Here is a 16,906-nt window from a genome sequence, read left to right as displayed (position 1 = left end):
GTTGGGAGTTCCCGTCGTGGCGCAGTGGTTAACGAATCCGACTAGGAACCTTTCGGTCCCTGCCCTTGCTCAGTGGGTTAACGATCCGGCATTGCCGTGAGCTGTGGTGTAGGTTGCAGACGCGGCTCGGATCCTGCGTTGCTGTGGCTCTGGAGTAGGCCAGTGGCTACAGCTCCGATTCGACCCCTAGCCTGGGAACCTCCATATGCCGCAGAAGCGGCCCAAAGAAATAGCAAAAGAAAAATAAATAAATTAAATAAATAAATAAATAAATTGTGGTAGTTGTGTGGAGAATGGATTTGAAGGGAATGAAACTGGATGCATAGAAATTAGAAGACTGATGGCTAAGGTCAAAATAAATAATGAGATGAACTGAAAAATTTGGAGGTGAGACTGACAAAACTTGAGCAGATATTCCAGATAAGAGAAACGCGAGAATTTCAAGTATGCATTAGAGAAATTAGAAAAGAGCTCCAGTCATAGCAGAGTGATTATCTGCTGGGCTTCTGTATGTGACAGTCCCTCAAGCACCTCAAACTCCATATGATCAGAATGGAACATACTAGCCTTCCCCGGATCCTGACCTGTAACATCTGTCAATAAGCCTCACCTGACCTCTGACATCATTGCTGGAGTCATCTTGGACTCCCTTTTCATCAGCTCCCACAGTTGATTGCTCATAGAGGGTGGTGCCACTAAGAGAAAAATGAGAGTTTTGAGGAGGGAAGGAAGAGATGATAAGTTCACTTTAGGACATGCTGAAGTGCAGCTGCCTGGTAGAGAGTTGGACATACAGGAGCGTGATACTCAGAAGAAAGGGCTGAGTGACAGAGAACCCACTGAGGAGAAGCATTTCAGAAAGGCTGGTCCACGTGGTGCCTGAGGCAGAGTTAAGGGAGTTAAGGGGAGAAACAGGCAGTACCCAGTCCTTGATTTCTGAGATCTCATATGTTGCACCAAGGAGTCTGGACTTCACCTTTCAGGATATGGGAATCACAAAAGGATTTTAAGCAGCAGAATATCATAACAGATCTGATTTTTAGAGATGACTTCAGTGGCCGTGTGGAAGGTGAACTGGAAGGGAGAGGGTGGAGGCAAATAGGCAAACAAAAAGTTGTTTGAAAAGAGAATGAACATATAATGGCAGCAACAAAGTTGTAAGAAGAAAAAGGTTCAAGTAATACACGAGGATAATTCACATGTGGCAGAATCAAAAATATAGTCCTACATAAGTACTTGCAGCCTTCAATGCTCCTCTAGCCTTCTAAATAAGAATCTTGAGTCTTTGTTTTGAAAGAGAGTTTAGAGTGTGTTAACTCAACTCCCATGTTGTGAAAAGTAGTCGATTTTTGAGGAAATGGGTGCATGAAGGGGCTTTTAGATCACTTTGCTCTGTCTCACACAATGTAAATCGCCCTTTGGTATTTTGGGGTAGACTAAAGTAATGATTTACATTGCTTTTCAATTACATTTTTCTTACTGGATGCTATATTGGGCAAAGATGGTGCTTCAGGTAGGAGCAGCTTCATCCGGGTTACTTTTATACTAATAGAATCAGTAAGACTTGGTGAGCAATCAACTGTGGGAGCTGATGAAAAGGGAGTCCAAGATGACTCCAGCAATGATGTCAGAGGTCAGGTGAGGCTTATTGACAGATGTTACAGGTCAGGATCCGGGGAAGGCTAGTATGTTCCATTCTGATCATATGGAGTTTGAGGTTCTTGAGGGACTGTCACATACAGAAGCCCAGCAGATAATCACTCTGCTATGATTGGAGCCCTGGAAAGAGCCCTTAGCTGGATATGGAAATTTGAGATTCACTGGTGGTGGTGTAGGTTTGGGGGCAACTGCAGAAATTATTATATATAAAATTATATATATATATGTAATATATGTGAATGAAAATGCATGTGGCTAAGGGAAACAAGGGGAGCAAGAACAGGATTGTGGGTAACATCCTCATTTAAGGGATGGTCTGAGAACTAGGGACTCTCAGAAAAAGCTGAGTCAGCATAGTGAGATGGGAGAAGACCCAGGAAAGCAAATGTCACAGAGCGCATGAGAGAAAAGAGAGAGGGAGTGGTTGTCAGTGCCAAATGTCACAGAGAGGTAGAGAAAGTTAAGGATTAAGTCACTGGATTTAACCATGAGGAGGTGGCTGGCAACCTCAAGGGGATGGTAGGGAAAGAAACCTAACAGCAGTGAGGGGAGGAGAGAATGAATGAGCCGTGAGAGCTGAGCACCCTTTGAAGAGTTGGCTGTGAAGACGGAGGATAGAGAATAACATCAAAGGAGGGAAAAGTGGGGTTTTTTTCCCCCTTGGGGTGTTTTGGGTCTTAATTTTGAAAATGATTGAGACTAGAGTATATTTATAAACTAAGGAGTAGAAAGGCAGATAAAATTGGTAGGAGAGTTGGATTTTTATAGAAGCAAAGTCCCAGAGAAGGAACGGAGGACAGGATTTAGCGCATACGTGGAGAGTTTGTTCTTAGACCAGCGTGATGAGGCAGAGGGGTGCAGATGACTGAGGGTCGAGGCAGATTTGGGGTAAACAAAGGCAGTTCATGACAGATGGCAGTAAGGAGATAACAGGAAATGATACTCTGAAGTCCATAGTCCAAATGAATAATACGGTGTAATTTCCTTCAACAAATAGAGTGAGGGTTTTGAACACCCATTGTGCTCTGTGCCAGGGCTCCTTATCATAAGATGAATACAATGCCCTGAATCTTATTACAGTCCTCTCTGCACTCACCTCGAAAATGACAGCTTTTGTTTATACAGGTCTGTCTACTTACCCTTTCCTCCCAGCCCCCTCTCCTTTTTCTTCCGTTTTGTTACTCTCCTGTATATATTTCTCCCTCTTCTCCTCATCTCCTTCCATTGCACACACATCTCTCTTGACTCCTCTGTTCCTTTTTTTCTTTCCCTCTCCCACAAACTAGTCAAGAAGAGGAAGCAAAGTTAGTTTTTAGGTCTTCTTATTTATTGAATAAACATGTGCTTCCTGTGTTTAACTTTGCTTTAAAAATGTTTACTTCCTCCACTCAAACTAAAAGTATGTATGTGTCTCAATTAGATTTTTAATATTGGTTAATGACCCCTGATAAAAATAAACCTTCCCCACCTCCCTCAAGACCTATGGGGAAGGAAGCAGAACCTTTCATCTGCAAAAGAAACCATGTTTGTTTGGGTTTTTTTGTTTGCTTGTTTGTTTTTTGCACACATTGCTGATTCCACAAGAAAGAGAAGACTTCAATGTGATAGTCTTAAAGAAAATAACCAGGAGTTCTCTTTGTGGCACAGCAAAAATGAATCCAACTAGGAACCATGAGGTTGTGGGTTGGATCCCTGGCCTCACTCAGTGGGTTAAGTATTTGGCATTGTCATGAGCTGTGGTGTAGATCACAGAGGTGGCTCAGATCTGGTGAAACTGTGGCTGTGGTGTAGGCCAGCAGCTGTAGCTCTGATTAGACTCCTAGCCTGGGAACCTCCATAAGCCATGGATGCGGCCCTAAAAAAGACAACAACAACAACAAAAACACAGGTGTTCAAAGTTTATATGTGCCGCATTAGTAAGGAAAGCATAAAGAACAAGGAAAAAGAAAAAGAAAACACGTATTGATGTTCCTGTATTCAATGTTTTCACTGGAATTCATATGACGGGGGAAGTTTAAAAACAAACTTCTGGCCAAATAAAACTGTTTGCTTCTGGGTATCTCACACTGTCTGTTGCTAGCCAAGAACATCAGAGTCCTCTTCATTCCCCTGACCTGGCAACGAAAAGAAATGAGGGCAGGTTGCCCCAGTAACAGCAGATGACACTCCCCAACACTGCTGACTCTGACTGTGGAATTTCAGGAGCACACACACAACTGAATTTGATGCTGACTTTGGCTTCATTAAGTGACTTAAGGCCACAAGTTATTAACCATGCTTCGGCAGAACCAATCTTTGACTCCGATGATGATTTCTATGGAAAGTGGATATTAACAAATTGCATTCATTGCTAAATTTTGAGCCTCATCTGCTGACAGTCTAAACTCTTTGTCATTCTCTTCATAAAGAGTGCTCAAATTTTATGACTTCTAAACACCTCCAATCATAAATTTTCTGCTTAAATGTCTTCACCTGCCTTCTCTAAAGGAATATTTAGTCAACATTTTAAACTGTTTAACTTTATAGAAGGAAAATTAGGAGTGGAGGGAAGGTCTTTAGAGAGCACCAGGCGTGAAGCTGGGGAGGCACCCCGAAAGAAGTTCAGGTTCAGGTTTCCAGAAGTGCAGGTGAGTTTGCCGGTTGGGACCATGCCATCCCCCAGATTGCACTGACAGTGTGTGTAATAGGGATCACACTATAGATGAGGCAAGAAACAGAAAGAATAAAAGCCCCAAAGCAGCCCTTACATGACTCTAGAGAAGACCAAATTAGTCTTTGTGTTTTCCAGGCTCTTGAACTGTTCACAGATGTTCCTTCCAAGAGCACTCTAAGCTACAAATGCATGCTTCCCACATGCTCCTCACCCTCTCCTTTTCTCAGTGCTGACTCACTGGTCTCTTTCACAGAAGAAGGAAAAAACCTAATTCACAGCAAATTAATAATTGGAGAAGAAATAACTTCATTATATTCTTTTGGTGGTATGTGCATTTTAAGGGTCTTAGAAGGCAATGCCTCACCAGAAGAAGATGCCATCTTGCTGAGAAATTTAGACAATGAGAGGGTACTTGGGGGCAGGAAGAACATGCTCCCATCCCTAAAGACCCTCCCATGGTGATTATCTATTCATAACATTTTTAAAAAAGTGATCTTTTGCATGGATGCATCAAAATTATTTCGAAGTGCTATCTGTATTATGCAAAAGAACCTCAAACCTTCTTTTACTCTCTTCTTCAGCCTGTTTCTGATACCCAAACCCTGTGCTTGATTGTAAAACCTTAAGAGAATCCAAAGACAAAAGTGTCTACAAAAGTAAACAAAGTTCTTAACTTATACAGGTATACCTTCATGGGTTTATAAAGCCATAAAATTTATTCCTCCGATTTAACCATTCTTGAGGGTTGAAACCACCAGGTTCCCATGCAGTGTATTTTGTCACGTTTATGGGCCCAGAACTACCTTCACCAAGGGTAGGGCTTTTCTTGCATTTAGTTTAAGATTTTTTTTTAAATAAATAATTTTTGCTTGCTAACTTATGCTTTTCTCTCACTTTTCCCCCACTCCCCTCTACCCCTTATATTTCTCAGGACAAATGTTGCCTTTCACTTCACTGCCAGTCCCTCTCAACCTCAGGTAAGTGAAGGGCTTCAAGGTTATCTGATGGTGTTACCCAGAGAAAGCCGGGTAATAGCTAGAATCACCGTGTGGTATTGCTCTTGATCTTTTACAACTTGAGCTATATTGGTATTTTTGGAATGTTGCTCATGTAGGTGGGATTTTAGACATAATCTTTAAGCTTATCACCTGAATTAGTGTGAAATGGGGGACATGACCTGTGTTTTCAGATGTTCCTTGGCTCAACCTTCAGTCATCACATTGTGAGCCTGCTTGTACCAAGCACAGTGTTAGACTGTACTAGGTGCCAGGGATAGAAGGATGAAGAAATGAGAGAGACAGTTTCTGCCTTCATGGACCTTATAGCCAAGATGGGGGTGGGAGAACAGGGAGTGGTGGGAGAACACCACCAAGCAGATAGCCAAATAATCAGTTGATCTGGAACTATAATAAAAATAAGACAGATTTTAATTTCTACAGGGTCATGGGTAAAATAAATTAGTTTATTGTGTCGTAAAGAAAGAACAGGAATGCTGACAAGTTATTAAAGGAATTCAATATTTGTGTTGTGCTCACCATTAGATCATAATCATAAACAGAATAAACAGATAAAAATTTCGATTCAAACTGCCTTTCTGGTGATACTTCTAGCTACCTTCCTTTTTCCTTTCATAGCTTCCGAAAGAGTAAAGTTTATGCAGTAGCAAGTTTAAAACAGATTTATTTAATGTCCTGATATTTATTGTAAATCTTCTGCAGGCTATACTATAGCTTTGGTCATAAATGGCCTTGGATATGCTGAAGCTGGGATTAACAATTATATGGTCACTGTCGAAAATCTATTACAACCACTTGTGAGCTGGCAAATATTTAACAACTGGTTCTCAATGAGAAAGTCCTGTTTTATAGCATTCGCCCATTTCTGCATTGTAAATACCTCCACCCTGGCTGATTTCAAGCTGCCACCATGACATCATTGAACACAGAATTTGGGATTGATGTGAACAATCAGTTCCCCAAACCCACAAGAGCCAACTCCTGCACAGCTGTAAGAGTTAAATTTCTGCTGAGAATGATGTTAGCTGTGGGCTTGTCATATATGGTCATTATTATGTTGAGGTAGGCTCTCTCTATGCCCACGTTCTGGAGAGTTTTTATCACATGAAAATATGCTCAGCATCACTAATTATTAGAGAAATGTAAATTGAAACTACAGTGAGGCATCACTTCACACCTGTCAGAATGGCCATCATTAAAAAGTCAACAAACAATGCTAGAGAGGATGTGGAGAAAAGGGAACCCTCCTACACTGTTGGTGGGAATATAAATTCATGCAACCACTATGGAGGGTAGTACGGAGTTTCCTTAAAAAAACTAAATATAGAACCACCAATCCTACTCCTGGGCATATATCTGGAGGAAAACATAATTTGAAAAGGTACATGCACCTCATGTTTATTGCAGCCCTATTTACAATAGCCAAGACATGGAAGCAACCTAAATGTCCATCAACAGAGGAATGGACAAAGAAGATACAGTACATACATACAATGGAATTTTACTCAGTCATAAAAATGAATGAAATAACGGTATTTTCAGCACCATGGATGGACCTAGAGATCATCGTACTGAGAAATAAATCACACAAAGAAAGACAAATATCATATGATATCACTTATATGTGAGATCTAATAAAAATGATACAAAAGAACTCATTTATAAAACAGAAACAAACTCACAGATTTCAAAATCAAATTTATGGTTCCCAAAGGGGAAACATGGGGGGAGGGCATAAACTGGGATGATAGGATTAACACATACACATACACATACACTAACATAGCTAACAAGGACCCACTGTATAGCACAGGGAGGTCTATTCTATGTTCTGCAATAACCTATATGGAAAAAAATGGGAGGTATGGGAGTTCCCATTGTGGCTCAGTGGTTAACCAATCCAACTAGGAACCATGAGGTTGCGGGTTCGATCCCTGGCCTCACTCAGTGGGTTAAGGATCTGGCGTTGCCGTGAGCTATGGTGTGGGTCGCAGACATGGCTCTGATCCTGCATTGCTGTGGCTCTGGCGTAGGCCGGTGGCTACAGCTCTGATTAGACCCCTAGCCTGGGAACCTCCACATGCCGCAGGAGTGGTCCTAGAAAAGGCAAAAAGACAAAAAAAAAAAAAAAAAAAATGGGAGGTATGTAAACCTGAGGCTAATACAACACTGTAAATCAACAATACCTCAGTAAAATTTTTTAAATAAAATAAAAAGTTAAATTTCCAGCAGATCTGCTGTGCCTGCCCACTTGCACCTCTCACAAGCATCCTATCTTAATAAATCTATTTCTTGCCAAAAAAAAAAAAAAAAAGTTAAATTTCCCATCAGGGAAAGCCTCCACAGTGCATATATGCTGCCACCAAGTGACAGAAGATGACTATGGGCCCACAAGCTATTGCCCTCAAAGTATCCATCACTTATTTTGTGAAATATTTGAAAGCACTAGTTGCTAGGCGTCATGAGAGAGATCTAGACACAGAGGGAAAAACCTGCTGCCCAACTACAAAAAGAGTACAGTCTACTAGTCTTATCCAGAGCTATAATATATATATGATAGACTGAGTGCCATGATGCACTTTGTAGACTAAAAACTAGTGATTACATATTCTAGCTTCTTTTTATTTTTAAAAAAGTGTTGAACATTAAAGAACAAATAATTTCTTTATAAATCACAAACTAGAGTAAAATATATCTGGAACAAACTCATGAAACAAAATGGAAATTCTTTGACCTCCATGAAGGTCTTACTTTACTTGTAACTATTCCCATTTTGGACTCTTATATCCTCTTCAATGGTAGGAAAAATTTTCTGTTCTTACAAATGCACCCAAATTATGGCATTGTACTCAGACAACCTGCATCACCACTGTCTGCCTCTGTTCCTGTAGATAGAAGCATTTGACAGAAACTGGATAGGTAATCAGGACGCAAGATGGTGATTTTTAGCCCAACTTCCAGGCATTGCTTCGGATCCTTGTCATTTGCTTCTTTCTGGTAAAAGTAGATTATCAAGGCAAGCGGTTTATTTATTTGGGGCTTATGTAATTTAGAGATAAAGAACACTGATAATATTTTGGGATATGAATAATCCTTCAGCAGATGTCTACTATTTGTACAAAACCAGTTCCTAGAATATGTAGGAATATATATGATGCTCATTATTGCTCAGTATGGTGCCTCTAAGAACCAAGAACACCTCTTGGGAATTCCAGAGTATTCAGCTTTGGAAAAGCCTTATATTATATGTATTTGAATCGAGCTCCAAAATGAAAGCACAAGATGAAATGAGTTCTTGAGCATGTTGCCATCTGTTACAAGGCGTGAACAGACTTCCTAACAGTAGCATTAATGACACTCTTTAATGTTGAGATTATTTTTTTCCCCATCAGAAAGCTTTGGATTATTGAAAAGTTCTGTTTTTATTGCTCTGGTTCTCAGAATAAGGTTAGTGGAGAGGATGTTGGACTGCAAAATTAAGTTTTAAGCTATTTTGCCTCTCCTTTTAAGTGATAGATTTATGAAAGCCCTAGGATGGGGGCTTGTTTGGTTTGGTTTCCTTAAAATCTTAATCATGTATTTCATGTCAAGCTTCTCAACCAGTTACCATATTTATAATTATTGGGGAAAAAAAAAACCTCTTTTCATCATTAGCAAAGTATTTAAAATTTAGGGTTAATACATTTTTCCAATAGATTGATAGTCTAAATAGGTAAATAATATAACCTCTGTGTATTATAAATGTTTCCTTATTTTGATGATATTTGAGAAATACTTTTAAAGATATCTCAGCCTGCCCAAAACTGTGAACATATTTCAGGGGGCTAGCTGTAGGGGCTTCATCTTTGAATCTAAATGTCATCTCACTATATTGCAGCCAGCAAATAGATTCTTTGGCAAAAAAAAAAAAAATTCTAGGGGAAGGGTGGGCCTAGTGCTCATTCTTGCCTATGGGAAAGTGATTAAAATTCTTGAAGAACAGGCTTATCTGTTTTTCGTGGTGGAGCTTCCTGTTTCAAAATGACCACACTGAGGCAAACCTTATCTCCTGTTACATTTCACATATCTCTAATCCAAAGAAGAAATCTAAATAGAAATGAAATGTAGTAAAGTTTAGTTGAGAAAGAAATACCATTAAAAATTGCTATGGTGATATTGGAAGGAAATGGCTCCTTCATCTTGTTCACTGCTGGATTCCTAGGTTCTGAGCCCTGCACAGAGCTTCTGCTCAGTATTCAGGAGATGAAGGGTTGGCTGAACTCATGGAGGCTTACTGAGATTTACGTCTGAACTTTGCACCTAACATTAGAGGAAACTGTCTTATTCATGTGAAAATAGTTTGAGTTCATGATTGTTAACATTTCTTAACATTGACAAATCCCATCTCTCTTGTTCTTATATGCAGTATTTTCTATACAAATTCCCTGAAGATGTGGACTCAGTTATCATTAAAGTCATGTCTGAAAAGGCTTATCCATGTTCTGTTGTTTCAGTCCAGAATATCATGGTGAGTCTCAATAACTTGTCAACCTTCGGATTGCATTATGTTGTCCCAGGATGAAAGAGAGAGGAGGGTGAGCACCATGTCATCATTTTACAGGATAAAACTGCTCAATTTAAAAAACAAACCAACAGTATCTTGTACATATAAGTAGGCAGTCTAAGTTGTAGATTACTTATCTGGGGAGATAAGAGAACTCACCAAAATAAACAGAGGAAGGGAGGGAGGGAGGATTAAGATAGAGAACAAGGAAGGCCAGGTTGTGGGCTCCATAAGAAAAATGGAAACCCACTGTTTGTTCTATGTTTTTAAATTTTTTGTTGTGTCATCTGGCCCTTTCTCTCTTGTAAGGTGTTAATACAAAGTGGGAAAGGTATGATACACTTTAAGATAATTTTTAAAGTTCTCTTTGCTATGTGGTGACCTTGACTTCCGAGGACAAGGCACCAAGTTTTAGGAGGACTATCTCATGACTGTTCTGGGGAAAACTTTTCATGGTTTCTGGCTCAGTAAGGACCCTGTGCTCTGTGATCCGGTATGTGCAGTATGTATAGTGTGACGTTAGTGACGCTTTCCTTTTTATCCTTCATGCACGTTGCAGTGCCCAGTGTACGATCTCGACCACAATGTGGAATTTAACGGTGTCTATCAGTCCATGACCAAGAAAGCTGCCATCACTTTACAGGTGAGACATTGCCTCTGTGGTCATTAATGCCAATGACAATGCCCAGTTTATAAGCAAGTTACCTACTGGTCCAGTGGGGTTTGCTTCTGAACTTAAAAAAACCTAAGAGAGGAGTTTCCTCTGTGATACAGCAGGTTAAGAAGCCAGCATTGTCTCTGTGGCCGCGCGGGTTTGATCCCTAGCCTGGCGCAATTGGTTAAGAATCTGGCGCTGGAGTTTCCGCCATGGGTCAGTGGTTAATGAATCCAACTAGGAACCATGAGGTTGCAGGTTCGATCTCTGGCGTTGCCACAGCTGTGGCGACCTACACCACAGATTGTGGCAACACTGGATGCTTAACCTACTAAGCAAGGCCAGGGATTGAACTCGCATCCTCACAGACATGGTGTTGGGTTCTTAACCTACCGAGCCACACCATGAACTCCAAATCACTTTCCTTTCTGAATGATTTGAAACAAGGATTGGTACACTTTAACCCAAAGCCTAGGTAATGGTGAACAATGCCGCTTCTCCAGGTGCCCCACTCCACTTAGGGCATCTTGGGAACCTGTGGTGCAGCAGGACGTGTATCTGCAGTTGCTTAGAGAGGTAAGGGCAAAAGATTCCAATCTACTCAACGGGGGATTGCCAGTGTGCAGTAAAGTTTATGTGATCCATTTAAAGCAGTTAAATACACCAAAACAATATTATAAATCAACTGTACTTCAATTAGGAGTTTCTGCTGTGGCACAATGGGATTGGCACTGTCCCTGCAGTGCTGAGAGGCACAGGGGGTTAAGGATCCCACATTGCCATAGGTCGCAACAGTGGCTCGGGTCTCATCCCTTGAGTGGGAGCTCCACATGCTGTGGGGGCAGCCCCAAAAGAAAAATTAATTATCAATTAATTAATTTTTTGAAAACTAAACTTCAGTTAAAAAATAGTCTAATAATTTGTAACAGTAACCAAAAGACAACTTTAATTTTGGACAGAATGCATAGGTCCAAAGGAATATGAATCACATTTGTGCAGTAGTTTGCCCTTCGGGTATTATAATTGAATAATGATTTCAAAGGTCAGTTTATGGCAAAAGTACATCCACATCATGTCAGTATATTTTCAAAGAGATTCCATCCCTACCTTTAGAGTGTTACTTACTTGAGGTATCTGAGCAATTTGATCGGTTCTCTAAGCAAGGAGAAACTATTTATTGAATAGCAAGTCATGAATGAGGAAAGGCTAATTATAATTTAGGTATCAGACCTGAAAACATCTTTTCGTCAGGTTTTAATTTTCTAATGTCTCAATTTGTTATCTCATATCTGCTTTTTTAAATTATTATTTATTATTTACTTAGCACCTCAGCATTACGTGGTCCCAAATTTAAAAGGACAAAAAAGAAAAAGTAGGAAACTCAGCTTTTGTATCATCTAGACACTAAATCAATGAAATACAAAGTATATCAGTACATTTTTAATTTGGATGTGTTTGGCAATAAATTATTACCTCTCTTTTGGACACCTGATTCAGTCTTAGGCCATTTTCTCAGTGGGTTAAACATAATATAAGGAGTTCCCATTGTAGCTAAGTGGAACGAATCTGACTAGCATACATGCGGATGCAGGTTAGATCCCTGACCCTGCTCAGTGGGTTAAGGATGCGTGAGTTGTGGTGTAGGTCACAAACACAGCTCAGATTTGGCATTCCTGTGGCTGTGGCACAGGTTGGTGGCTACAGCTCCGATTAGACACCTATCCTGGGAACCTCCATATGCCAGGGGTGTGACCCTTAAAAGACTAAATAAACAAGCATAATACCAGAAATTTGAGGATAATTTTTAAAAATGTGAGAGTTTTAGAAGTATACTGGACCTTAAAGATTCACTTAATAAGAAACGAGGACACAGAGAAGCCCACCTAGAGAAAGTCAAAGCCATCTATAACTCAGGTCTCCTATCTTGAGTCTTTGCTTGCCTAACCTAAATTATTTATTTAACTACTGACTGTGGGACTTCGAGGAAAGTCAATTATCATTAGATTTTTAAAGTAATAAAAACAATATAATGAAGCTAAAACTGCTCTAAAAATTGTTTCTTACAGAACTTAACATACAAATATTAATCATTAACTATAGCCTGTTGACATTTTTTATATGAGGTCTATTACTGTTCTAAGCATTCAAGTGGGCCCAAGATAAATTGAAACCAGAACAGTGTACCTACATAATTTCTTGGATATGACAAGTTTTTTATTGTGGATAATCTAGAGTCTGTCATGGGAACGTGAAAGTCCTTTCTAAGGAATTAGGGAGCAGGAATGAATTTAACTTTTCTTCTCATTCTTCTTTCTTTTTGTCCTCACCATTATGGACTTTCTCCCTTCTTGTTGTTATTTTTATGTCTTATGCAGAAGAAGGATTTTCCAGGTGAGCAGTTCTTTGTGGTGTTTGTGATAAAGCCTGAAGATTATACCTGTGGAGGATCTTTCTTCATCCAGGGTAAGCAACAGTGAGGAATATTTGGCTACTTAGAAAAACCTAATGGAATGGAAAGGAAGCTAAAAGCTCATTTCAACCCCTTCAGGCCTCTTCTGACCATCTCTAGTTCCTACTGCATGGGGGTCATCAGCAGTGGCTTGGTAAGACAGTCTGAGACATACTCGAGAAAAAGAATAAAGGGAAGAAAATAATAGATCTCAAGATCTTACTGATACTAAAAATGCCATTCACTGCATTAAATCTTTTCAGAGTCTTGTACTCCCTCAGACCATGTGAGCTATGTTCACTCAGTTGGCCCTTTACTCAACATATATTTGCTACTATGAAGTAATGACCTTATACAGCAAATCAAGGTCCACTTTTTTTTTTGGCTTTTTGCCTTTTCTGGGGCCGCTCCCGTGGCACATGGAGGTTCCCAGGCTAGGGGTCTAATCAGAGCTGTAGCTGCCAGCCTACGCCAGAGCCACAGCAACGCCAGATCCGAGCTGCCTCTGCGACCTATATCACAGCTCACGGCAACGCTGGATCCCTAACCCACTGAGCAAGGTCAGGGATCAAACCCACAACCTCATGGTTCTCAGTCAGATTCGTTAACCACTGAGCCACGACGGGAACTCCTCAAGGTCCACGTTCTAAGGTCATTTTGGTAGCTAGCAGGAATGGAGCCACTTCTATTTATCAGTAGTCATTATTTCCACATGGAAAATTCAGAGTTCTCAATTCCCACTGCCAAAATTGTAACTTTCAAGACAGTAAGGATGCAAGTGGAAAAACTCATCCCAATGACAGGCATTATATAAGATCTTGGGCATAGTACAAATGGCAATGGGTAACTACCCGCCAACTACCATGGGAATGGAATAGGCTGTGAGTTGAAAACACGGACCCCCCTCTCTCCCCGGCAACTGATGGGCCATATGTGATCCATACAGACAGCATTTACTGTTGAGTATAACATTATTCCTCTGGTATTTAGGTGAATTTCCTTCTCTTGTATTCTTTCATCTCCTAATTACACAGCTCTAGAGTTTTGCCAATGTCCAATGTCCTTAGTAAACTACAAGTCCTTTGATGGCTATATAAGAAAAAACAAATTCTCACTGGCTAGAAAAATGCAGACCAAAAGAAAAAGTAGCTCTTTATTTTTGCAGCTGTTTCTTCAGATGTCTGTGGCATGTTGAGCCATATGATATCAGGAGAATGTCAAGCCTTCTTCACACAGGAAGGGAGGCTGCAGTCTCATTTGTGTCACTTAGTGCTACCAAAATGCACCCAAGCAAAGGCCAAATTGAAAGTTTTAAACAAAAGGAGTATTAAGATGGTTTGAAGGTCTGGGGGTTGGGTGTTTCATATAGTTCTTACTAAAAGAAAATTCAGCAACCAGAATTCATTCTGGACAGTTTTTAAACAACTGTTCAGATGAGAGGCCAGGAACCTAGTATCTGATCCATTGTGCCTTGTTCTTTTTTATCAGAAAAGGAGAACCAGACCTGGAATCTACAACGTGCAAAGAACCTTAAAGTGACCATTGTACCTTCCATTAAAGGTCAGTGACGGTGCTAGGACTCAGTGGAGAGATTCCTATGTCGGCAAGTTGATCATGTAATTCAATCCTAATGCTGTCTTTCCAGAGAAACATCATAAGAAAACTAATACTTACCTTAGAAATAAAAGAGGAAATCAAAGCATCTTGTTAAGTCCCTTGTAGGAAGGAAAGGAACTCAGTCATGAAGTTGTGTATGGGAAGTCCCTTCCCAGCTTCCTCAAGGAAGTCAGCTCTGAGAGAGGCAGCCATTTATGGATCATGTCTGGGGGACCTCCAGTAGCTTCACTGCTCTGAATGGGAATTATCTTAGGACTTACGAATGGGTGTGATGCAGATGGGCCCATGAAGCTGTCCTGTCTCAAGCGTGGTCCTCTTTTCTCCTAAGGAATCCTGACCAAAGCTGTTTCTCTTCCCTCAGAATCCGTTTATGTGAAATCCATTCTTCTCAGTTTCCTCATCTTCTTCTCCTTCTACTTGGGATGCCTGTTTATTGCATTTGTTCATTATATCAGGTATGTCAAGAGTTTCAGGAAATATCAGCCCCTTCACCTGTCTCTGCTTAGAGATTTTTTTTGGTCTTTTTTTTTTTTTTTTTTTTTTTTTTTAGGGCCACATCCACAACATATGGAGGTTCCCAGTATAGGGGTTGAATCAGAGCTGCAGCTGCCAGCCTACACCACAGCCACAGCAACACCAGATCCGAGCCGCGTCTGTGACCTACATCACAGCTCATGGTATTGCGGGATCCTTAACCCACTGAGAGAGGCCAGGGATCAAACCTGTGTCCTCATGGATACTAGTCAGATTCATTTCCACTGAGTCAAAACAAGAATGCCTCTGCTTAGAGATTAACACATTAGACTTTCAAGCCATGTTGATTGGATTCAAATCTACTTTGGCTGCTAACTGTGTGATCTTGGGAAAATTATTAAACTTTTCTGTGCTTCACTTTCCTCATCCGTAAAATGAGATAATTTACCTCATAGACTAGGATAACTGCAGTGTTTACATCAACGTCCTGCACAAAGTGCTGGTAGTGCTAGTTATTTTCACAGTTAATGAAACTTTAACAGAAAGACAGGTTGGGTATTTTTAGACCCAATATTCCATGTAAATCCTGTGGAATACAGGAAGAGAGTTCTGCCTAACATGGAGCTTTAGAAACAGCTTTACACAGTCCAGCAAAAAGAAAAATTAATGCTTAAAATAAATCTTAATGCAATAAATAAATATGAATTGACACCACATTACCAAGTGCCTTCTTACTTTGTAGCATCAATTTTACAGTAAAATGTTCCTTGAGAGAAAAAAAAAGAGGTGGGGAGATAATCATACTGTAATTTGACCAAGGACATTTCCCTTCCCAAGAGTTTGGCGCCCCCAGTGAAAAGAGCTTACTTGTAAACAATTCAGAAAAATGTTTATACGTACATACATATGAATAAACCAAGACCTTCACCCAGAGACAGAGAATGGTAAAGCAAGGGGGGTAATATGTTAATAGGTGAATCTAGATAATGATATATGGCTGTTCTATATTCTGTTCTTATTCTTACAGCTTCTCTGTAAATTTGAGTTTATTTTCCAATAAAAAGTTAAAAACAAAAATATCAGCCTACAAGCAAATATTATATCTGGAAAGTATACATTTAACTGATTATCAGCTCAATTTATCAGATCATAATCACTAACATTGAACAAGTACTTGCTCTAGACCAGGCACTGTGCTGGGACCTTTAAATAGATTATCTCATCTAAAACCTCACAATGAGTACTAGCATTCTCATCATTTGATGGTTAAGGAAACTGAGGCATTGAGAGGTTAAGCAATTTGACCAATAATTCACAACTGGTAAATGAAGGAGATGGGATTTAAACCCAGGTAGTCTGGCTCCAGAGCCTTGGCTCCTAAGCAAGTTGATCAGATGGATCTAGAGTGGTCAGGGCATGTGAGGGAGGGCAGTCCTGATCCAGAGACCTGATCAAAAATCGGGCATGGGTCCAAAAGCTGTGAATTTCGACTCAGATGAACGCCCACATCATGGGAAAAGAAGTTCATCTCTTCCGCCTCTCTTCAGAAGACTGTGTCTACAACTGATGTTTTAGATTTTATAAAATGGGATTTCCCCTCTTTCATTAGCTAGCAGGTACAATCAACATACAAACAGACAAAAAATTAAGTTCATGACTGGATATCAATCTCTCTACAGCTGTTATTCAGCCTGCTAAAGCGAGCACAGTTTTTGAAAGTTGTAGTCTAAGACTCTGTTGAAACCTCTAGCTGCCAGATTATTTTGCTACAGTCTGGCACGAGCATAGATTCTTTCCAAATATAGGAAAACTGAAAGTAAAAATCTGGAGACATTAGAAC

At 40.1% G+C, this 16,906-nt stretch overlaps 1 protein-coding gene and 1 long non-coding RNA gene across 7 annotated transcripts in view; one reads left to right on the top strand and one right to left on the bottom strand.

Annotated features, from left to right (window-relative positions):
* Positions 1–16,906, bottom strand: part of LOC110256422 (uncharacterized) — a 90,203-nt gene that overhangs the window by 26,201 nt on the left and 47,096 nt on the right. The gene's annotated exons all lie outside the window — the stretch shown is intronic.
* The window catches only part of SIDT1 (SID1 transmembrane family member 1), a 95,798-nt gene that overhangs the window by 34,300 nt on the left and 44,592 nt on the right, over positions 1–16,906 (top strand). For all 6 annotated transcript variants that reach the window (XR_014824814.1, XR_014824815.1, XM_003358806.5 and 3 more), the window contains 6 exons: positions 5,244–5,289; positions 9,734–9,835; positions 10,431–10,514; positions 12,902–12,989; positions 14,464–14,535; positions 14,954–15,047. Coding sequence is in view for 4 of the 6 variants with exons in the window: in XM_003358806.5 (XP_003358854.1) it covers positions 5,244–5,289; positions 9,734–9,835; positions 10,431–10,514; positions 12,902–12,989; positions 14,464–14,535; positions 14,954–15,047 (486 nt within the window). In the remaining 2 variants the exon portion in view is untranslated. The remainder of the gene's footprint in view (positions 1–5,243; positions 5,290–9,733; positions 9,836–10,430; positions 10,515–12,901; positions 12,990–14,463; positions 14,536–14,953; positions 15,048–16,906) is intronic.

The sequence above is a fragment of the Sus scrofa genome, chromosome 13 (genome assembly GCF_054392235.1).
Source record: "Sus scrofa isolate SSC_HxYL_T2T_F1_AM1 chromosome 13, Sscrofa_HxYL_maternal_Yorkshire_Landrace_v2.0, whole genome shotgun sequence".
Taxonomy (NCBI): domain Eukaryota; kingdom Metazoa; phylum Chordata; class Mammalia; order Artiodactyla; family Suidae; genus Sus; species Sus scrofa.
Note: the sequence above shows the minus strand (reverse complement) of the source record. Positions and strands in the feature narration are given on the sequence as shown.